A 23,855-nucleotide genomic window follows, 5' to 3' on the forward strand; every position below is an offset into this window, starting at 1 on the left:
TGGACAGTTTGATTTCACAGAAGTGTGATTGACTTGGAGTTACATTGTGTTGTTTAAGTGCTCCCTTTATTTTTTTGAGCAGTGTATATCTCACGAGGTTAACCGTTTGCAGAGTTTAAAAAAATAATTGCTTGTATGCACAATTTAACCGGGCGCTGTAGACAGAGCTCCCATAGTGACTGTGCAGTCAGTTCATTAGTCTTTCCCCAATAGGAGATACGAAACTATTGTGTGTCTACGTGGATGATGTTTCGTGTTGCTAATCTTACTTCAGGTAAAACTTGTTGCATTTTTAGTTGTTCTCTGAAGAATAAGTGGGAAAAAAAGAATGCCAAAGTTCATAGGAGCTTCGTATTTATTCTCATTAAAAGCAAAAAATACAGTGGCATGTATTAAACTAAAAGCACATATGCGTTAAATTTTAATTACATTGAATTAAAAACATGAACTCTACCGATTGAATTACAACATGAAAACTCCTACCTATAACATTAAATTCCAACATGAAAACTGTACCTTATAACATTGGCAAAACATTCTACATTATAACATCATTTTAATTGACAATATGAGCCCACAATATGAACCCGTTTTTAAAGTGACTGTCTCTCCGCCATCTTAAGATGAAAGCACTAACAGTAGGTCGTAAAGTAAATATAACCCCTCACAGAGTGAAACCCTCAACATGCCATCAAACCAACACACCTTACTTCTTCTCTATGTTTACAAATGATTTGCCATTTCTCTTACAAGAAGCTAAAATGACGATGTATTGCTGACGACTGCAGACTCCACACATCAGCACCAACAGCCAGGGAGCTCACGGAGACTCTTAGCAAGGACTTACAGAATACACTGGACTTAAATACATCTAAAAGCATTGTGTTTGGCTCAAACCTTTCTCTCTTAGACCTAAACCTCAACTGGGGTTGTTGCGTGAAGGGTGTGTATCCATTGAACAAGTTGAAGTTAACATGGTCAAGTCATATTGACTAAGTTGTTGTGAAGATGGAGAGAAGTTAACATGGTCAAGTCATATTGACTAAGTTGTTGTGAAGATGGAGAGAAGTTAACATGGTCAAGTCATATTGACTAAGTTGTTGTGAAGATGGAGAGAAGTTAACATGGTCAAGTCATATTGACTAAGTTGTTGTGAAGATGGGGAGAAGTTAACATGGTCAAGTTATATTGACTGAGTTGTTGTGAAGATGGAGAGAAGTTAACATGGTCAAGTCATATTGACTAAGTTGTTGTGTAGATGGAGAGAAGTTAACATGGTCAAGTCATATTGACTGAGTTGTTGTGAAGATGGGGAGAAGTTAACATGGTCAAGACATATTGACTGAGTTGTTGTGAAGATGGAGAGAAGTTAACATGGTCAAGTCATATTGACTGAGTTGTTGTGAAGATGGAGAGAAGTTAACATGGTCAAGTCATATTGACTGAGTTGTTGTGAAGATGGGGAGAAGTTAACATGGTCAAGTCATATTGACTGAGTTGTTGTGAAGATGGAGAGAAGTTAACATGGTCTAGTCATATTGACTAAGTTGTTGTGAAGATGGGGAGAAGTTAACATGGTCAAGTCATATTGACTGAGTTGTTGTGAAGATGGAGAGAAGTTAACATGGTCAAGTCATATTGACTGAGTTGTTGTGAAGATGGAGAGAAGTTAACATGGTCTAGTCATATTGACTAAGTTGTTGTGAAGATGGGGAGAAGTTAACATGGTCTAGTCATATTGACTAAGTTGTTGTGAAGATGGAAAGAGGTGTGTCTGTTATAAAAATATGTTCTGTGTTTCTGACACAAAGATCAACTGTACTAGTTGTCCAGACTCTGGTCTTGTCCCATCTTGATGACTGTCTACTCATATGATCAGGTGCAGAAAAGACCCAGCAAACCTGGCTCAAAACAAAGCAGCACGCCTTGCCCTTTAACTACACGCATATATAACTAACATCAACAACATGGATGATAGTCTTGTATGGTTGAGAGTTGAGGAGAAATGGACTACTTCTTGTCTTCAGAAATATTTGTGTGTTGAATTCACCACTTGTATAATGTATTTGTAATTACACTTCAGAACAGGAAGTATTCTGTTCCCTTGATTTATTCCACGTTGTTACGTTACGGCCTTATTCTAAAATTGATTAAATTGTTTATCATCAATCTACACTCAATACCCCATGATGAAAGAAAACCTGATAATTTAATTTTTTGTTGTTGTTGCAAATGTATACAAATAAAGTTTAAAAAATGACATATTTACATAACTATTCAGACCCTTTAAATCAGTACTTTTTTTGAAGCACCTTTGGCAGCGATTACAGCCTTGAGTTTTCTTGGGTATGACACCAACTTGTATTTGGAGAGTTTCCCCCATTCTTCTCTGCAGATCCTCTCAAGCTCTGTCAGGTTGGCTGGGGAGCGTCGCTGCACAGCTATTTTCAGGTCTCTCCAGAGATGTTAGATCGGGTTCAAGTCCGGTCTCTGGCTGGGCCACTCAAGGACATTCAGAGACTTGTCCCGAAGCCACTTCTGCGTCGTCTTGGCTGTGTGCTTAGGGTCATTGTCCTGTTGGAAGATGAACCATCGCCCCAGTCTGAGGTCCGGAGCAGGTTTTTATCAAGGATCTCTCTGTACCTTGCTCCGTTCATGTTTCCCTCGATCCTGACTAGTCTCCCAGTCCCTGCTGCTGAAAAACATCCCCACAGCATGATGCTTGTTTCTCATGGTCTAAGAGTCCTTTAGGTGCCTTTTGGCAAACTCTAAGCGGGCTGTCATGTGCCTTTTACTGAGGAGTGGCTTCCATCTGGACACTCTACCATAAAGGCCTGATTGGTGGAGTAGTGCAGAGATGGTTGTCCTTCTAGAAGGTTCTCCCATCTCCACAGAGGAACTGAGGAGCTCTGTCAGAGTGACCATTGTGTTCTTGGTCACCGCCCTGGCCAAGGTCCTTCTCCCCCGGGGTCTGAATACTTTCCAAATACACTGTAGATACCCCAGCAGACACACCACGGAGTTTATTCACGGTACCAAAACCGTGAAGAATGGGGATCCAAAATCCTGTGGCTAAATGGGGATCCTAATAAACTAAACTCACAGCAGACCACACATCTATAATGTCTCTCTCTCCAGTGTGTGTTCGCTGATGCATCTTCAACTGTGAGTATCAGTCAGGTAATCCGCTCGAGCAAAACTCTTCCCTCATTGATCACAGCCCTCTCCCCTGTGTGTTAGCATGTGTCTAGTCAGTTGTGTAATGCCTGACGGAAAACTGTTTCCACATATAGCACAGAGGTTTGGTTTCTCTCCTGAGATTTCAAAAAAGCCTTATGTTGGTGTAACTCTATCCACACAGAGCATTGGAAAGGCTTCTCTCCAGTGTGTGTGTTAGCTTGTGTAAAGTCAGTGGGCGGATTGGATCATGCTAAGCCACGCCCCCCCCGTCTATGGCCCGTGACGTAAAACGGGCGAAAGCGTTGGAGGAGCGCCCTTCTGAAATGTAACAGTAATCTGCATCGCTCGGTCATGTTGTCAACAAGCCACCACGGTGCATCAGAAACATACATATCTTCTCCATAAAACATCAAATGAGTTTTCATTGAGAAGGCAGATAAGATGATTTTATCAAAAGCAATCACTTCTTGCTTTTGAAAAAAAAAAAGAATCACAGTCATTACTTCACGAGCTTAAATCTATGTCACTTTTGTTTTGAGCCGACTTTGCCATGGGCTTTCCTGGTTCCAAAACGAACGCAATCCACCTTTCACCAGATGCAAACACTTCGTACCGAGGCAACCCAGGCGAGATGATCGAATCCCCTCATTGATCAAAGCTTCTATAAGATTTATCTCCCGTGTGTGTTCTCTTGTGCCTTGTCAGTTGTACCGTTTGACGGAAACCCTTTCCACATACAGTACAGACATATGGTTTCTCTCCTGTGTGAATTCTCTGGTGTATAGTCAGTGTTCCTAAGGTAGTGAAACTCTTCCCACATTGATCACAGACATATGGTTTCTCTCCTGTATGTGTTCGTTTGTGTTCAGTCAGGGAACCAGCTTCAGCAAAACTCTTCTCACATTGATCACAATTATATGGTTTCTCTCCTGTGTGTGTTCGCTTGTGTATAGTCAGTTGTCCTGACTGACGGAAACTCTTTTCACATACAGCACAGACATAAGGTTTCTCTCCTGTGTGAATTCTCTGGTGTATAGTCAGTGCTCCTAAGGTAGTGAAACTCTTCCCACATTGATCACAGACATAAGATTTCCATCCTGTGTGTGTTCGCTTGTGTTCAGTCCTGGAATCTGCTCGAGCAAAACTCTTCCCACATTGATCACAGCGAAAAGATTTCTCTCCAGTGTGTATTACCTTGTGTTTAGTCAGTTGCCCTGGCTGACGGAAACTCTTCCCACATTGATCACAGCCATATGGTTTCTCTCCTGTGTGTATTCTCTGGTGTCTCTTTAGGTCTCCTAAATGTGGGAAACTTTTCTCACATACATCACAGCTATAAGGTCGCTGGATCTCTTTCAACCCTGGAGTTTTCCCAGATGATAAGACCCTCCCACTGAGCGAGCGACCGTTAGGGTTGTCCCCTGTGAAACAAAGCCATGAAGTTAAGGTTCCTCACATGTACCAAAGTATTTCACAATGAACTAGTGTTTAAGTATCTTCCCCATCCAACACAGATGAGCTGCTATACAACACTGAATAGTTACGTTCAGGAAATATGGCTCAATAAATAAATATTTACCAATCAATGAACTGTTACAGAAGCAGACTGTAGTCTAATACACACCATTGTTCCTACTTGATGACATCGAATCTGAATCTCCCTCTTCATCATTGTTCTCCACGTTCCATTCTTCATCGCAGTCTGTAGCATCATCATCATCATCATCATCATCATCAGACTGGCTGGGACTCATGGGTGCCACACTAGATTCTTCCTGTATCTTTCTGATGTCATCTTTCAGTCGGAGTAACCAAGACATTCCCTGCTCCTCCGATTTGACCGAATCTGCATTTACCCACATTTCCTCCATGATTTTACGTCGCAACGAGCGATGGTTCTTTCCTGTAACTTGGGAGCCATCTATTCCACAGCGTTCACACAGGTATCGCAAATGATCCTCCGTTAGAGGGTGTAAACTCTGTTCAATTTCTTCCAGCAATGCTTCCTTCTCTCCACTCATGTTGTCCTGCTGGTGGGAACAATGACAATGCCGTCAATGGCAAGACAGCAGGAAGCCCATACACTTTAGATGACCTGTAGAAGAAGAAGACAGCAGTTAGTCCATACACTTTAGATGACCTGTAGTAGAAGAAGACGGCAGGAAGTCCATACACTTTAGATGACCTGTAGTAGAAGAAGACAGCATGAATTCCATACACTTTAGATGACCTGTAGAAGAAGAAGACAGCAGGAAGTCCATACACTTTAGATGACCTGTAGTAGAAGAAGACGGCAGGAAGTCCATACACTTTAGATGACCTGTAGTAGAAGAAGACAGCAGGAAGTCCATACACTTTAGATGACCTGTAGAAGAAGAAGACAGCAGGAAGTCCATACACTTTAGATGACCTGTAGAAGAAGAAGACAGCAGGAAGTCCATACACTTTAGATGACCTGTAGAAGAAGAAGACAGCAGGAAGTCCATACACTTTAGATGACCTGTAGAAGAAGAAGACAGCAGGAAGTCCATACACTTTAGATGACCTGTAGAAGAAGAAGACAGCAGGAAGTCCATACACTTTAGATGACCTGTAGAAGAAGAAGACAGCAGGAAGTCCATACACTTTAGATGACCTGTAGAAGAAGAAGACAGCAGGAAGTCCATACACTTTAGATGACCTGTAGAAGAAGAAGATAGCAGGAAGTCCATACACTTTAGATGACCTGTAGTAGAAGAAGACAGCAGGAAGTCCAAGTCCTTTTTTAAAAAAGGTAGTATTTTAGCAAAATACAAGTAATCTGAACAAGTGTGATGTGTGTGTGTGTGTGTGACGTGTGTGTGTCGTGTGTGTGTGTAGAGAGGAATGTCTTGGTCTTCAACAAAATCACAACTAATTTCAGCATATTGATGAATTTGGACACTTAAAACCTCTGATTAATGATTCATTAACGAGACGTGGTCTATAGCGTTGGGGATACGGTCCAATGACTGTAGCCCACCTGCTAACACTTGGCCTGTTGTTTTATGGCACAATCATACATTTTATTTTGCGTGCCGGGCCCGACATGAACGCTGGGCCCGTAAAAAACGTGTCAGTCAGGCCAGTGGATCTCATCAGTCACTCGCACGACAGGGCCAGTAACTTCTCCGCTCATTTTTGCATTCCAGTTCAACATTTTCCTGCTCTGACGCAGTCTACCTTTGAAGACTACACACGTAAATGTCATGCTATTTGTAGTTGAGCAATATGATTGGCCGTTCATTCAAGCACCACCATAATCCCACGAGTCACAACTTCTGGAGCAGAGTACACGAGTTGATGCCTCCACACAGCACACGCCAGCTGTCTTCTGGAGCTCCACATTGATCTGGTACTCCCTGTATATAGCTCCACATTGATCTGGTACTCCCTGTATATAGCTCCACATTGATCTGGTACTCCCTGTATATAGCTCCACATTGATCTGGTACTCCCTGTATATAGCTCCACATTGATCTGGTACTCCCTGTATATAGCTCCACATTGATCTGGTACTCCCTGTATATAGCTCCACATTGATCTGGTACTTCCTGTATATAGCTCCACATTGATGTGGTACTGGTACTCCCTGTATATAGCTCCACATTGATCTGGTACTCCCTGTTTATAGCTCCACATTGATCTGGTACTGGTACTCCCTGTATATAGCTCCACATTGATCTGGTACTCCCTGTATATAGCTCCACATTGATCTGGTACTCCCTGTATATAGCTCCACATTGATCTGGTACTCCCTGTATATAGCTCCACATTGATCTGGTACTCCCTGTATATAGCTCCACATCGATCTGGTACTCCCTGTATATAGCTCCACATTGATCTGGTACTGGTACTCCCTGTATATAGCTCCACATTGATCTGGTACTTCCTGTATATAGCTCCACATTGATGTGGTACTGGTACTCCCTGTATATAGCTCCACATTGATCTGGTACTCCCTGTATATAGCTGCACATTGATCTGGTACTCCCTGTATATAGCTCCACATTGATCTGGTACTTCCTGTATATAGCTCCACATCGATCTGGTACTCCCTGTATATAGCGCAATTCTTGTGTATTGTATTTTATTCCTCATGTTACTATTTTATTTTTAAATTAAAGTCTACACCAGTTGTAATTGCCACGTGACAAATAAAATGTGTTTTGATTGTTCAATTCATACCTACATTGCTCTACTCTTACAGAAATCCTTTAAAGGCCCAGTGCAGAATAAAAATGTTCCTGTGTTTTATCTCATATCATACAACAGTTGATGAAATTAACACTGTAAAACGTGTGAAAAAAATGTGATCAGAGTTATTCCCTGATAGTTGCAAATAGAAAATATAATCTGGCTTTAAAATGTACCAGAGGCCAACAAAATACGATTTGTTTTCACAAAACAAGCTCTAATTTACCCACCAAAATGATATTGATGATATTTAGTGAAATCGTGCAAATGAGTTTGTCTTGCTTAACATTAGCGTCTTGGGGCTATCAGTCTCCTGATCTAAAGAAGGGAACTCAGATCTCGACTAATGACGTCATTTCAACATGGCCGCAACCAAATCAATTACAAAACTCTGCTGCTATTTTTGCAGCTATTCAGAACGTAGTTTAAAGGCGACATGCAAATTGAACTGTATGGTTGATTTGAGCTAATCGTCTTTTTAAAACAGGTCATTATCAGACTAACGTTCACCGACAAAGTTGGGCGGGAACTTTTGGGGGTAATAGTCGGTCCCAGCCCCATTAGCCAGGATTAGGCGGTCGACAAGTGTGGCTAATTGATGAAGGCGGTATATTCTGAGCTAAACTGAACAAGACGCACCTCCAACAACACATAACAGCTCACATAATTCTGCCCAAAAACAATGACATTTTCTGTCACCCAAGTGGCATATGGGCTATTTAAGTGAGCGCTGAAGTCACCCCATGATAAGCAGTGCCCATTTTTCTTACACAGTACCAGTCAAAAGTTTAAAAACACCTACTCATGCAAGGGTTTTTCTTTATTTTGACTATTGATTTGTTTAACACCTTTTTGGTTACTACATAATTCCATATGTGTTATTTCATAGTTTTGATGACTTCACCATTATTCTATAATGTAGAAAAAAATTGTCAAAATAAAGAAAAACCCTGGAATGGGTAGGTGTGTCTAAACTTTTGACTGATACTGTATGTAGATAGATTTTCTTATTTTCTTTAAAACAACAATACAAATGGCTGCACACATCAGAGGGTCAGAGGGTGTTCTGGTCAGAGGGTGTTCTGGTCAGTGGGTGTTCTGGTCAGTGGGTGTTCTGGTCAGTGGGTGTTCTGGTCAGTGGGTGTTCTGGTCAGTGGGTGTTCTGGTCAGTGGGTGTTCTGGTCAGTGGGTGTTCTGGTCAGACGGTGCTCTGGTCAGAGGGTGCTCTGGTCAGAGGGTGCTCTGGTCAGAGGGTGCTCTGGTCAGAGGGTGCTCTGGTCAGTGGGTGCTCTGGTCAGTGGGTGCTCTGGTCAGTGGGTGCTCTGGTCAGTGGGTGCTCTGGTCAGTGGGTGCTCGTGCCCCCACTCGCCCAGAGACATCGGCAAGGTCCCGCCCAGGCCCAAAGGGATTTTTCAAGGGCGGGACTTGGTACGCCCAGGCGGGCATGGATGTGAGCGCACCCATAACTACCAGGACAAGCAGACACACCGGTCACAGCATGAATCTACCAGGACCAGCAGACACACCGGTCACAGCATGAATCTTCCAGGACCAGCAGACACACCTCTCACAGCATGAATCTACCAGGACCAGCAGTCACACCGCTCACAGCATGAATCTACCAGGACCAGCAGACACACCTCTCACAGCATGAATCTACCAGGACCAGCAGACACACCACTCACAGCATGAATCTACCAGGACCAGCAGTCACACCGCTCACAGCATGAATCTACCAGGACCAGCAGTCACACCTCTCACAGCATGAATCTACCAGGACCAGCAGTCACACCTCTCACAGCATGAATCTACCAGGACCAGCAGACACACCGGTCACAGCATGAATCTACCAGGACCAGCAGACACACCGCTCACAGCATGAATCTACCAGGACCAGCAGACACACCACTCACAGCATGAATCTACCAGTGTAACAGTATAACTTTAGACCGTCCCCCTCGCCCCGACCCGGGCGCGAACCAGGGACCCTCTGCACACATCAACAACAGTCACCCACGAAGCGTCGTTACCCATCGCTCCACAAAAGCCGCGGACCTTACAGTGCAAGGGGAACCACTACTTCAAGGTCTCAAAGCGAGTGACGTAACCGACTGAAAGGCTGCTAGCTCGCACCACCGCTAACTAGCTAGCCATTTCACATCCGTTACACCAGGACCAGTAGACACACCACTCACAGCATGAAACTACCAGGACCAGCAGTCACACCACTCACAGCATGAATCTACCAGGACCAGAAGACACCACTCACAGCATGAATCTACCAGGACCAGAAGACACCACTCACAGCATGAATCTACCAGGACCAGAAGACACCACTCACAGCATGAATCTACCAGGACCAGCAGACACACCGCTCACAGCATGAATCTACCAGGACCAGCAGACACACCTCTCACAGCCTGAATCTACCAGGACCAGAAGACACCACTCACAGCATGAATCTACCAGGACCAGAAGTCACACCGGTCACAGCATGAATCTATCAGGACCAGAAGACACACCACTCACAGCATGAATCTACCAGGACCAGAAGACACACAACTCACAGCATGAATCTACCAGGACCAGAAGTCACACCACTCACAGCATGAATCTACCAGGACCAGCAGACACACCGGTCACAGCATGAATCTACCAGGACCAGAAGACACAACGCTCACAGCATGAATCTACCAGGACCAGCAGACACCGGTCACAGCATGAAACACAAAACATAAATAGCTAAATATAAAACATACAATAATCCCATTCCCACCCCCACCCCTGATTGGAGGACATCCATAATCCCATCCTTACCCCCCCCCTGATTGGAGGATCTAAATAACCCCACCCTCACATCCGATTGGAGGACCTCAAACATTTATACTGTACACTTGCGTATATAATTTTTCCAACAATAATTAATTCCACCCTTCAGACAGCATCAGAACCAACCTTTCCCAGTAAATCATCCTTCTACCATTTCCTCTCGCAATATATCCTTCCATTCTCCCATGGTGTCTCACTAGGGACTTGAACCCCGCCATCTGCAATATTTCTGACCAAACGTCCCCAAAAAATAAACATTTAACCCAAGAGCACAATGATATTTCCTGTTGACTGACGGTGGTCCTTCAAGTCTCCCAGCAACACAGTGAGCAGGTCCAACAACACCCTGATATTATTCCTGAACCTGACTCCAGAAACTACACACCTACTGGACAGTAGGGCTGGGCGATATATCACATTAAATTGTATTTATTCTAATGTATGTTTCTGCGAAAGATTACAAGTGCCTGTATTGCAGAATCAAGTTCATGTCCTCTTGTTCTCATCCTGTCTTTTTGGTCCTTCTCTACTGTGTGCACTTTCCCCATTTACATCAGATATCTGTATATAATGACGAAATGCTCACGTCTCCTCCCTAACAACAGGAGTTGTTGTCCCAAAGTGAAGACAGGCGACAAGCTTAGGTTCAAAATAAGCACATAGAAACACATTGGGCTTATTTTGGTCGAGAGTGAAACCTCTCTCTGGACCTCTTTCTCCCAAGTCCCTCCCACTCACAACAACAAAGATGAGAGATCACTTCTTCGTCGCTGACAAAGCAGTTCCAACTCGCTGTTTGGTCCAACACTCGGTCATATGGACACTGAAACACACGGAGACATTATGTTACTGTGATAGAGGAAAAGTTGACCTCTCTAACCCTGTTCGTGTTACAACTCCTCACATTTCAAGCAGATCAGACACTATTATGTTACTGTGATAGAGGAAAAGTTGACCTCTCTAACCCTGTTCGTGTTACAACTCCTCACATTTCAAGCAGATCAGACACTATTATGTTACTGTGATAGAGGAGAAGTTGACCTCTCTAACCCTGTTTGTGTTACAACTCCTCACATTTCAAGCAGATCAGACACTACTAAAACAGATGCAAAACTGCTCATTTTGTCGCGAGCGCTTTACAGTACCACGTACCGCTAGCAGCATTTCAGTCAAATAAAGACTTATACTCGCTGTTTAGTCTGTGTTTTATGAATGTGCAATAAGAATAAAACAATTATATAAGGAATTGGCAAATCGTTCTCATTCTGAGAGAAGGTAGGCCACTTGATTTCAACATGTGAACAAAGTGGACAGGCTAGCATGCTGTTCAAACAGCTGGAGACTGACTGAAAGGCTGTGTTCATAACAATTCAACTGTTCTGCCTTGTTAGCAAATAGATTCAAAACCTGTAAATATAAATATGAGCTGGCTACTCACTACTAGCACGTGGGCTTTGTGCTGGAGAGATTGTTTATGAGACCAGTGTTAATGTTCTATAATGCCTGCTACATTATTAGTGAATGTGCATGGTTCAAGCTAAAGTTATAACAAAAAAGGGAATTTGTATAGACAGACCTGAAAGCCAGATCAGTGATAGCAAAAAAAAAAAATATATATATATATATATATATATATATATATATATATATATATATATATATATATATATATATATATATATATATATATTGATTAAATGATTAGTGGGTCTTATGGTTGTCGAAGGCATATATTCAGTCTTGGTATAATTTCACAAGCTCGGGATTGATTAGATGATTGCTGACCGTTTTTAAATGCAGTGTATTTTACCTTGAACATTGTACAACAAAGCTTATTTGGAGAATAACATTTCAAAATATCAAGATAAATCGTAAATCGCCAATAAATTTGAACATAAATGGAGATATGAGTATTGAGCCATATCACCCAGCCCTAAAGGACAGGACCAAAGAGACATGCTATTGAGCCATACTGCCCAACCCTTAAGGACAGGACCAAAGAGACACGCTATTGAGCCATACTGCCCAGCCCTAAAGGACAGTACCAAAGAGACACGCTATTGAGCCATATCACCCAGCCCTAAAGGACAGGACCAAAGAGACACGCTATTGAGCCATACTGCCCAGCCCTAAAGGACAGTACCAAAGAGACACGCTATTGAGCCAAACTGCCCAGCCCTAAAGGACAATACCAAAGAGACACGCTATTGATTCTGTGTCCGCATGGCAGACTCTGCACCGGTCTGTCTGTTCAAAACTCCATATATACACTGAGAATTATTTCCGGAGAGAATTTTACATCATAACTTATATTTAAAAGAACGAATTTATGCATCTATTGTTGTTTCGTATAATAGCTCAAACCCGTTGCCATGGTATTGGGACATCGAAGATCTGTTTTATGCGGCTTAGTTGTGAAACTGACACATTTTAAGATTTATAATGAGTAATTTATTTACATTTACATTACATTTAAGTAATTTAGCAGACGCTCTTATCCAGAGCGACTTACAAATTGGTGCATTCACCTAATGACATCCAGATTTATGATTCTTACTGGTGGCAGACAAACTAATAAATTATTTTCGCCAAATATTTAGCTGGTCCGTGCTTCTCCATTGTGCTGTTAGAGAGATGCACCGCTATGGCGCTCCATCAACGTTCCGTCAAAAAATAATCTACATAAATCTATGACAATGTCGTGAAACACACTTTTTACATCATGCATGCACGCTTCTCCGATCAAATAGTCTAAACAAAATTGAGGCAATAAAAAAAGCTATTCAGTGTGAATGACATTTTAACAAATACTACATCCTAAAAATCAGGCTACCCACACCTGCTGTCCAGGAGTCCCACCCTGCGGGCTAAATCATGATAATCAGTGATTACAAGTTTATATTCCTTAATGGTTTTTGACGAACTGATCAGAGCAAAAAAAATACAATAGTTGAGCATTTCCTGCTGTGTAAATAGATTGACTCATTGCAAATAGGCTCACTGATAAAAATTGGGTAGCTGATATTCAGAGCTTAAACAGCCAAAATGATTAGTCACAGGAATCAGGACTAATAACACAATGGAAATGTATGTTTTACAAACGGTACCACGCAGACACTGACTACACTATTCTAGTTTTGGAGGGCGGCTTTTTTGTTGTCGTCTCGTCTAGGGCGGCAGAATGGCCAGGGCCGGGCCTACACTGCCGTGTTTGTTCACGAACCACTAAACTGGAATTATTGACGATATCGTCATATCTAGACTGTCAACATTCGTCGCTCTTAAGTGCACAAAAATATTAATCCACCTACAGCTGTTGTTGAACAGAAGCTAGCTATTTAACTCACCAAATTCCTTGTAGAAAAGCCAGCTAGCTAGCAAGCTAACGTAGCTAGCAAGTCCCTGTCCTCCTTTTTTTCCACGTGGAAAATGAGGTACCTAGCTAGCTTTATCTCGTCGGTTTGGGCTAATGATCCTTTATGACTTTCAAACAAAGTTGTCCTGTGGCTGTTGCATTTTGGAGATTGAAAATAGGATATATTTATAGTAGGCTACAAGCACGAACGTTTCAGCTACTCTCTTGCAAGGTAGCAACTTCCGCTTTGACTGGCATTGTTGTTGTTCTTCTTCTTCGACGTTATTATGGCGGTCCGCAAACAAGTGTTAGGTGCATGCCGCCACCTACTGTACGAGTGGTAAACGATAGAAGGAAAAAAACTCAATTGTTGGAAAATAAACATTAAAAACCTATCCTACTCCGTCTGTCACAGTCCAATTCAAGTCACATCCTGACAACGGCTCAGTGGCCTGTGAGGACAGAACATTCTGTGATAGGATTTCTTGCAAGGCCTCGGCTGTAAACTCCAGAGTCACAAAAGAACGTTCTGTATGCCCAAACAATGACTAAAATGTTCTCTGATTTCTTCTTTGTTATGTCTTGCGTAGTTTATGAGGAGGCACTAAATGCTACAAAGACCAACTTTTTCACGTGCAATATATCAGGATCCCTTGGTTGCCGAGAAACATTCACTGGTGCAGGCTCTATTACCATTGCGTCTTCAACGCCACTCGCCCCTTCCACTCTTCTCACCGCCTCCAGATAGGAGACACACTGGACATCCCTCACTCTTGCCACCTCTGACTCCTTCCCCCTAACTGGACAATCCGGGAAATGAAGGTGAATGTTCGCCCTTTACAGTTGTAGCATTACCTCAGCTGGCATACGATATTCTTCCCGTTTGCATACACTTGACACGTGACCAAATCTTTTTGCATTTATGACACTAGAGGGGTTTGTGCACAAAAGCTCTTACAGGATATATCACAAATCCTAACTTTACATGAGAAGGGAGAGACTTTTCATCGAAGAACAGTAGTATGGATGAAGTCAATTTCCTTACTCCATCCACCATACCCGTCAGTTGACGTGCACCAATCACTTCACCTACTTCCTCGGCTGGGTAGCCTAGTGGTTAGAGCTTTGAACTAATAACCAAAAGGTTGCAAGATCGAATCCCCGAGCTGACAAGGTAAAAATCTGTCGTTCTGCCCCTGAACAAGGCACTGTTAAACCTTCTGTTCCTAGGCTGTCATTGAAAATAAGAATTTGTTCTTAACTGACTTGCCTAGTTAAATAAGAATTAATAATCTGCATGCGCAACCCTAGAGATAACCTCGTTGACAGGCACCCTGCGTTGGAAATCCGTGCACAAAACATTACATTCAAATGTCTTTTTGAGGCGCAAAGCACACTTCTTCTGCCCCAGAGGACACACCAAAATAATCTGAATAAGCCCTAGGAGGACATTCCCCCGTTGACCTAGTAACACTCTCTTCCAGATCTATCAAAAAGGCTCTGATCTTACATTTAGCCTCACCTCTTCCCAGTGGAGCCCGAAGATCTATTGCATCATGTTTTAGCGCCCTTTTTTTGGCTATTTTAATTTGGACACTATTGCATTTGAAGAGATTTAATTTGGCAAAGTGTCAAATAAACAATTTAGCTGTTTCATAAAAGCCAACTCACTGACCTAAAACAGGATAAGCCTGTTACCTTTTAAGGTAACATCTCTACCAAGAGAACTTAACAAGAACTGTGCTATTAACAAAAGTAATGTACATGTATAAATGTCATGGGCATTAATGATAAGAATAAATAAAAAGGGGGGACTGGGTGGTGTCAGAGCCGTATTACTGTACTGTTGAGTTGGTCCAGTGCAGTTCTGTCTGAACGTTCTGAGAGCTCCTCCTTCTCCCAGTGTAGTTCTGTCTGAACGTTCTGAGAGCTCCTCCTTCTCCCAGTGTAGTTCTGTCTGAACGTTCTGAGAGCTCCTCCTTCTCCCAGTGTAGTTCTGTCTGAACGTTCTGAGAGCTCCTCCTTCTCCCAGTGTAGTTCTGTCTGAACGTTCTGAGAGCTCCTCCTTCTCCCAGTGTAGTTCTGTCTAAACGTTCTGAGAGCTCCTCCTTCTCCCAGTGTAGTTCTGTCTGAACGTTCTGAGAGCTCCTCCTTCTCCCAGTGTAGTTCTGTCTGAACGTTCTGAGAGCTCCTCCTTCTCCCAGTGTAGTTCTGTCTGAACGTTCTGAGAGCTCCTCCTTCTCCCAGTGTAGTTCTGTCTGAACGTTCTGAGAGCTCCTCCTTCTCCCAGTGTAGTTCTGTCTGAACGTTCTGAGAGCTCCTCCTTCTCCCAGTGTAGTTCTGTCTGAACGTTCTGAGAGCTCCTCCTTCTCCCAGTGTAGTTCTGTCTAAACGTTCTGAGAGCTCCTCCTTCTCCCAGTGTAGTTCTGTCTGAACGTTCTGAGAGCTCCTTCTCCCAGTGTAGTTCTGTCTGAACGTTCTGAGAGCTCCTCCTTCTCCCAGTGTAGTTCTGTCTAAACGTTCTGAGAGCTCCTCCTTCTCCCAGTGTAGTTCTGTCTGAACGTTCTGAGAGCTCCTCCTTCTCCCAGTGTAGTTCTGTCTGAACGTTCTGAGAGCTCCTCCTTCTCCCAGTGTAGTTCTGTCTGAACGTTCTGAGAGCTCCTCCTTCTCCCAGTGTAGTTCTGTCTAAACGTTCTGAGAGCTCCTCCTTCTCCCAGTGTAGTTCTGTCTGAACGTTCTGAGAGCTCCTCCTTCTCCCAGTGTAGTTCTGTCTGAACGTTCTGAGAGCTCCTCCTTCTCCCAGTGTAGTTCTGTCTGAACGTTCTGAGAGCTCCTCCTTCTCCCAGTGTAGTTCTGTCTAAACGTTCTGAGAGCTCCTCCTTCTCCCAGTGTAGTTCTGTCTAAACGTTCTGAGAGCTCCTCCTTCTCCCAGTGTAGTTCTGTCTGAACGTTCTGAGAGCTCCTCCTTCTCCCAGTGTAGTTCTGTCTAAACGTTCTGAGAGCTCCTCCTTCTCCCAGTGTAGTTCTGTCTGAACGTTCTGAGAGCTCCTCCTTCTCCCAGTGTAGTTCTGTCTAAACGTTCTGAGAGCTCCTCCTTCTCCCATAGCTGAATAAAGGCATTAACATGGTAGCTGTTCTAAAACATGGCCGAACTCTCTCTCTCTCTCTGTGTTATATGCCTCAGGGTGGTGGTAGTTGATGTCATCTCTAACAGGTATCTAGTCTTCACATAGAATGAGGTGGTTCTTTTACAACAACGGTGTGATTCACATAGGGAAATGTACAAGTATAAAATGCATTAATAAATATTAGGTGTGGTACCAAGATTTAACTGTGACTGAACTGAGGAGTCAAAACAATAAAAGGTCACGCACACTCCATGTAACTCAATGATTTGAATGAACCAATGTTTCTGTACACAGTGTCTTAAGTCATCTTAAAGCAGATAAAAGTACATGAGGCTATTTTATTCAATTTCTGACCACACCTCAATTAAAAAAAAAAAAAACATTTTCTATTGGGGAAAACAATAAAAAGTTAGTATTTCATCTATTAAAACTGAATTCAGAATCTGTAGAGCTGGATTCAGGCAGAGATGAGGGAAAAGAGGTCAATGGAACTCAGGACGCTGTGACGTCGTCATTGGCTCACATTCAACACATCTGATCTAACCAAGTGGATATATTCGTCAAATCAGTTATATGATTTATGTAATATAATAGGCCCACAGAGTGGTTACTGAAGTCCGGTTTCGATATATTTGTCTGTTTCCTCTGCATAACATTTTTGAAGTTGTCCCTTTTCCTGTTTTAAGAAGATGTAACTGCTAAAATGCTAACTCCTGTTCTCATGAGCTTGTAGCATACACAAATCGTTGATGGCAGTCAAAGTCCTTTTGTTACTATAATGCAGTTGATTTGGTGATGATGACATGAACATGTGTTGGGGGTTGACATCCATACAAGCATTATACTCTGATTTCTACCTCAACATATAGTGAGGTGACCATGAGGAGATTCGGGATCTTTCCCCCATGGCATTTCTATAGTTTTGGTCGAGTTCCATTGACCTCTTTACCGCATATATATAACAGATAGGTGTCATAATTGCCTAGTGCTAGAGGAGTCCGGCAGCGGAACTTTTCTGAGTTTATGGAGGGTTCTGTAACTGATCCCGGGGGAGGGAGATGGATCTGGAACTTTGTGCTGTTCAGAGTTTAATCGAGGGTTCTGTTACTTTGGGCTGTTCAGATTTATTTGAGGGTTCTGGAACTGCTGCTGGGGAGGCAGATCTGTACACACTTCACCTGCTGCGTGTGATTTCTGGTGCACTTTCAATGTTCCTGTTCTAGCAAAGCTCTTTCCACACTCTCCACAGATGTATGGCTTCTCTCCTGTGTGTGTTCGCATGTGATCCTTCAAGTGTTGTGAATGAGCAAATTTCTTCTCACACTGATCGCAGATATGAGGTTTCTCTCCAGTGTGCATTCGCATGTGTGCTTTGAATTGTTGTGAATGAGCGAATCTCTTCTCACACTGATCACAGACAAACGGCTTCTCTCCAGTGTGTGTTCTCATGTGTGATTTCAGGTGTTGTGGTTGAGTGAATTTCCTCTCACACTGAGCACAGCTAAATGGCTTCTCTCCTGTGTGCGTTCGCAGGTGTTCTTTCAGGTGTTGCGAATGACCAAATTTCTTCCCACATTGATCACAGCCATAAGGTTTCTCTCCAGTGTGCATTCTCTGGTGAACTTTCAACCTTCCTGATTCACGGAAGCTCTTCCCACACTGGTCACAACAGTACGGTTTCTCTCCTGTATGAGTCAGCTTATGTTTAATCAGGGTTCCTGACAGAGCGAAACTTTTCCCACATAGATCACAGCTATAAGGCTTCTCTCCTGTGTGTGTCCGCCGATGGTTAGCCAGGGTATGTGATTCAAAGAAACTCTTCCCACAATCCGCACAGCTATAAGGCTTCTCTCCTGCATGTAGTTTTCGCTTGTGCTTTGACAGGGATCCCGGATTGACAAAGCTCTGCCCACACTGATCACAGACATACGGTTTCTCACCTGTGTGCGAACGACGGTGGCTGGCCAGTAGTCCTAACTGAGAAAAGCTCTTCCCACACTTCTCACAGCTGTAGGGTTTCTCTCCAGTGTGTATTCGCTGGTGTCGGTTCAGATTGAAGGCTACGTTAAAAGTCTTCCCACATACATCACAGCTATGAGGTTTCTCTCCAGTGTGTGTTCTCAGATGAGTTGCCAGGCTTCCTGACTGAGTGAATGTCTTCCCACACTGATTACAGCTGTAAGGATTCTGTCCAGTGTGTGTTCGCTGAGTCACTTCCAACTGTCGAGGCTTCCCAGCTTCATGGCAGTCTGCAGCGTCCCCATCACCATCAGACTGGCTGGGACTCGAGGACACGCTGCTCGATGCACTGGAGCTCATGGTTACATGTCTAGCATCCTCCTGTACACCTCGGATGTCCTCTTTCAGTTGGAGTAACCAAGACTTTGAATCCTCATTTTCCCAGATTTCCTCCATGATTTGACGCCGCAGCGTGCGTTCACTGTTTTCTTTACCTTTGAACCTATCCTTGGAGCCTATTCCACAACGAACGCACAGGTAACATAAGTTGTCCTTGGTTAGAGTGTATAAACTCTGTTCCAGTCCATCCAACAGCTTGTCCCTCTTTCGACTCATGTTGTCCTGCTCATGTGGCAACAACGGCAATGCAGTCAATGGAAAGAGAGCAGGACGTCCATACACTTTAGATGACCTGTAATAGAAGACAGCAGGAAGTAAATTAACTGTAGAAGACAGCAGGAAGCCCATACACTTTAGATGACCTGTAATATAAGACAGCAGGAAGTAAATTAACTGTAGAAGACAGCAGGAAGTCCATACACTTTAGATGACCTGTAGTAGAAGACAGCAGGAAGCCCATACACTTTAGATGACCTGTAGTAGAAGACAGCAGGAAGTCCATACACTTTAGATGACCTGTAGTAGAAGACAGCAGGAAGTCCATACACTTTAGATGACCTGTAGTAGAATACAGCAGGAAGTCCATACACTTTAGATGACCTGTAGAAGAAGGCAGCAGGAAGTCCATACACTTTTGATGACCTGTAGTAGAAGAAATATAGTGTCAAAATATATACATCCAATACTTTGATGCTTACTGATCACACGTTACCGATTGAATATTTCCACAGCATTTCAACTTTTGATGTGAAACCAACATGCTGTTGTAATATCAATGGATGCTTTTTATGTAGATTGTATGTTTATATAACATTTATATTTAGAGGCTATTGATTTCAACACTTTACACTGTAGCCCGTAAACGGGTTGAAAATGGCAGATTAGGTCACTGATAAGGGAATACATTGGAACGCAGTGGCTGTACAGTAACATTCTATACATGATGTCAGAGCTCAGCGCTGTATGAGGTTCAACTGATAGACGCTATAAAACGTGAGCACCACACACACACAACAAGATCTTACCCCCATCCCTCCTGCTAATTTTTTTAAATGTTACCTTTATAAACTAGGCAAGTCAGTTAAGAACAAATTCTTATTTTCAATGACGGCCTAGGAACTGCCTTGGGGGCAGAAAGACAGATTTTTACCTTGTCAGCTCGGGGATTCGATCTTGCAACCTTCCGGTTACTAGTCCAACGCTCTAACCACTAGGCTACCTGCGCATTGTGTCGTCTGAGTAAGGGGAATGCTGTAGATCAAGAGGACTCAATGTGTTCTGAGACGTTAAGGATTAGAATAAATACCGCTCTGATGTCATTCATATAAGCATCTTGGAGATGCAGGGTGAAGATGGAGATGCAGGGCTGGGTTCCAAACCAAAAAAAACTACAAGTGCTTGCTTCAGTTCCTCAATGGCAAAGCTAGGAAAGCTTTAAAAAAAAAACACCTTGAAGATGATGGCCTTTCGTTGAGTCAAAGTGCAATGAGATGACTTAGTAACTGAGCACACATTGAAGAGGTGTGTGGCCACTTGGAGACACCAGTTAGTCCTCCTACTGAAACCCTTGTCATTTTTTGGGGTCTTAGTTGCACCTACCCTAGCCCTTGATCCTGACTCTCAGTTGCATTACACATAAGAGTAATTGGATGAAGGCATCTTCTGTACAGGGGAGTTTTGTTAATAGCCCCGATGCTTGGTCTGAACATTAACACACAACACTTGCGGTAAGGTTTTGGAAGCATAAGGACCTTATCTTTCATATCAGCGAGAAATAATAAAATAAAAAGGTTAAATTGATGCACACCTTTATAGGGTTTGTGTTCCCACACGGCCATATCGCCATGTCACAGCATGTGTTTACAGAAAACATACGGAAGACAGCGTGGACTACATGCGCCAATTAGCTATATGCATCTCCGAACACCTGTGTGTAAACGGGAAGACGGAAGACACAAACGTAACCGGTTAAAACAGTAAGTATGTATTTCGCATTTGTGAAATTATTTTGATGTGATATGAAAGTCTAGAGATTTGTTTCTAGAACCGTACCGCAATTGAGCATCGATTCACATGTATATGTAGTATTTGTCTCTTTTTGGCTTCCAGAGACAATTTACCCTTTAAAAACAGAAGATGTAAGGTTCCTGGACTATTGAGTAACGTTAGACTCCTTTAGTCTAATATTGAGCAACACCTACCCCAAATTGAACATGAATATTCTAATTATGTTACTGAATGTATCCAGTATTTTAGGGTGTTTTAGGCAGTATTTTAGGGTGTTATAAAGAGAGCACCATGGATGTTATTTATATAATACCATCTACTGTATTCTGTGTAGCCATGTTCTAATATCTAAAAAGTTGTGTCTGTAGGGAACCATTTTAAGGGAACGCATCTCATTTCGTGACGTAATTCATCAAATCGTCTCTAGAACATTATTATCATACGTGTATAATACAACATTTAAAAAACGTTAACTTTACTTGATTAAGACACAAATAAACCTTCCACTATTCAATAAAGACGCGTCCAGCAAAGTCACATAAGTTTACCACAAATATTAATTGAGTTGGCGCTGCCTATTTATTAACTTACAGCTAGCTGGTTAGCTAACGATAGCATGCTAACTCACCAGAGGTAGAAGGCCAAGTCCAACGTTTCCACGGGATGACCATTACTTTCGTTGAGATTGGATTGTCGTTGCTCTGAGGTCAGTTTATCGATGTACTTTAAAGATCGAGAGTATAAAGTATGCCCAGCACAGAATATTTGGTGAAGAATCGCCAGAGTAGGCCGGAAGCGACGTGACTTCCGCTTTCCTATGGCCACTTCTTCGATGATGTAATGGCGGTCGCAAACCAACGTTAAAGGTGCATGCCGCCACCTACTGTGCTGGAGTGTGTGATAAATCACGGTTTACAACATTTCAAAATCCTCCTACCTAACTCAGTATTTCTGAGAAAATAAAAAAGAGCCTACTAGCTTCTAATAGACCCTCCCACATCCCCAAAATCTCTTCCAACCTCATCCAACCTCAATGACCCTATATTTCAATCTGTCCCTCTCTTAAACACGCTTACAACAATATAACAACACATACTCCATCGTTTCATCGACCATACACTCGAGACACAAACCATTCACATGCTTGCAAAACAGATGTAATGACGAGTTCAATGTACAATGTCCAAAGCGCAATCGAGCAAACACCACCTCTTCCTTTGCATCTTGGTCCACAACCTTTCTTTGGAGGGCATATGAATGCCGGCCCTTGGGCTCAGAGTCCCATCTCTTCTGTCACACATCTATCAAAATGTCTCTGATCTTACATTTGGTCTCACCTCTACCCAGTGGAACATTAATATCAATTATACCTCATTTCAAAACTCTTTTGGCTAACTGGTCTAGAATTTCATTTCCTTCCACACCCAAATGTGTTGGGACCCAGCAGAATCTCACTAATACACACATTCTCTCAATTCTCCATAATAACATGAATACCACCAATAGTGGGTCACTCCTATTAGATTGACCAAATTCTAAACTATTAAATTCAGACAGAGAATATGAGCATAGTATAATAATAAAAAATTAAGCCGTATATCCAAAAGGCATCTCACCTGCCTCCACTAGTAAGGCACATACAGATGTTGATTGTCTGGTAAAATCAACTGATGCTGACCTGGGGCTGTATATCCACAGCCTGTTAAGCCCTGAACACGTCTCAAATCGACATCCAAAGAAGAGTCAACAGTATCTCTTTTCTTATACACATTAACATAAGCATTTAAAATCTCACACCTGTGTTGCTAATAAAATAAAATAAAATTGTATTAATATAATATACATGGTTAGCAGATGTTATTGCGAGTGTAGCAAAATGCTTGTGCTTCTAGTTCTTACAGTGCAGCGATATCTAACAAGTAATATCTAACAATTCCACAACAAATACCTAATACAAACAAATCTAAGTAAGGAATAAAAATATATAAATATATGGATGAGCAATGTCAGAGCGGTATAGGCAAGATGCAATAGATAGTATAGAATACAATATATACAACCGGGTAGTTGTCCTTGATGATCTTTTTGACCTTCCTGTGACATTGGGTGCTGTAGGTGTCCTGGAGGGCAGGTAGTTTGCCCACGGGGATGCGTTGTGCAGTCCGCACCACCCTCTGGAGAGCCCTGCGGTTGTGGGCGGTGCAGTTACCGTACCAGGCGGTGATACAGCCCGACAAGGTGCTCTCAATTGTGCATCTGTAAATGTTTGTGAGGGTTTTAGGTGACAAGACACATTTCTTCAGCCTCCTGAGGTTGAAGAGGCGCTGTTGCTCCTTCTTCACCACACTGTCTGTGTGGGTGAACCATTTCAGAGTTTCAGTGATATGTACACCGAGGAACTTAAAACTTTCTACCTTCTCCACTGCTGTCCCATTGATTTAGATTGGGCTCGTTGATGTGGATAGGGGGTTGCCCCCTCTGCCTTTTCCTGAAGTCCACGATCATCTCCTTTGTTTTGTTGACGTTGAGTGAGAGGTTATTTTCCTGACACCACACTCCGAGAGCCCTCACCTCCTCCCTGTAGGCTGTTTCGTCGTTGTTGGTAATCAAGCCTACCACTGTAGTGTCGTCTGCAAACTTGATGATTGAGTTGGAGGCGTGCATGACCACGCAGTCATGGGTGAACAGGGAGTACAGGAGGGGGCTGAGCACGCACCCTTGTGGGGCCCCAGTGTTGAGGATCAGCGAAGTGGAGATGTTGTTTCCTACATTCACCACCTGGG

The 23,855-nt window shown here is 42.9% G+C and overlaps 2 protein-coding genes across 4 annotated transcripts; both read right to left on the reverse strand.

Moving 5' to 3' along the window:
- Positions 1 to 337: 337 nt before the first annotated feature.
- LOC129843494 (zinc finger and SCAN domain-containing protein 12-like) lies at positions 338 to 15,727 on the reverse strand. Of its 3 annotated transcripts, XM_055912243.1 has the most exons (4): positions 13,572 to 15,727; positions 10,963 to 11,047; positions 4,805 to 5,275; positions 338 to 4,601 (listed from the first exon to the last, which is right to left on the reverse strand). In XM_055912243.1, the coding sequence occupies exons 3-4, from the start codon at positions 5,199 to 5,201 to the stop codon at positions 3,826 to 3,828; spliced, it is 1,173 nt and encodes a 390-aa protein (XP_055768218.1). In that variant the 5' UTR covers positions 5,202 to 5,275; positions 10,963 to 11,047; positions 13,572 to 15,727; the 3' UTR covers positions 338 to 3,825. The 3 variants fall into 3 exon arrangements, with proteins under 3 accessions (XP_055768218.1, XP_055768219.1, XP_055768217.1); XM_055912244.1 differs by lacking the exon at positions 10,963 to 11,047 and having other exon boundaries at positions 4,805 to 5,210; XM_055912242.1 differs by lacking the exon at positions 10,963 to 11,047.
- A 1,298-nt stretch (positions 15,728 to 17,025) lies between these two features.
- Positions 17,026 to 21,892, reverse strand: LOC129843489 (zinc finger protein OZF-like). The gene is made up of 3 exons (XM_055912231.1): positions 21,701 to 21,892; positions 19,486 to 19,707; positions 17,026 to 19,357 (listed from the first exon to the last, which is right to left on the reverse strand). The coding sequence occupies exon 3, from the start codon at positions 19,279 to 19,281 to the stop codon at positions 17,812 to 17,814; it is 1,470 nt and encodes a 489-aa protein (XP_055768206.1). The 5' UTR covers positions 19,282 to 19,357; positions 19,486 to 19,707; positions 21,701 to 21,892; the 3' UTR covers positions 17,026 to 17,811.
- Positions 21,893 to 23,855: the final 1,963 nt, after the last annotated feature.

This window comes from Salvelinus fontinalis, unplaced genomic scaffold (genome assembly GCF_029448725.1).
Source record: "Salvelinus fontinalis isolate EN_2023a unplaced genomic scaffold, ASM2944872v1 scaffold_0144, whole genome shotgun sequence".
NCBI lineage: Eukaryota > Metazoa > Chordata > Actinopteri > Salmoniformes > Salmonidae > Salvelinus > Salvelinus fontinalis.

Coding starts and splice junctions, on each gene's coding strand:
- LOC129843489 (XM_055912231.1), bottom strand. CDS start 19,281: ATGAGTCGAAAGAGGGACAAGCTGTTGGATGGACTGGAACAGAGTTTA.
- LOC129843494 (XM_055912244.1), bottom strand. CDS start 5,201: ATGAGTGGAGAGAAGGAAGCATTGCTGGAAGAAATTGAACAGAGTTTA. Junction 4,602..4,804: donor GTCATCAAGTAGGAACAATG/GTGTGTATTAGA, acceptor TTTGTTTCACAG/GGGACAACCCTAACGGTCGC.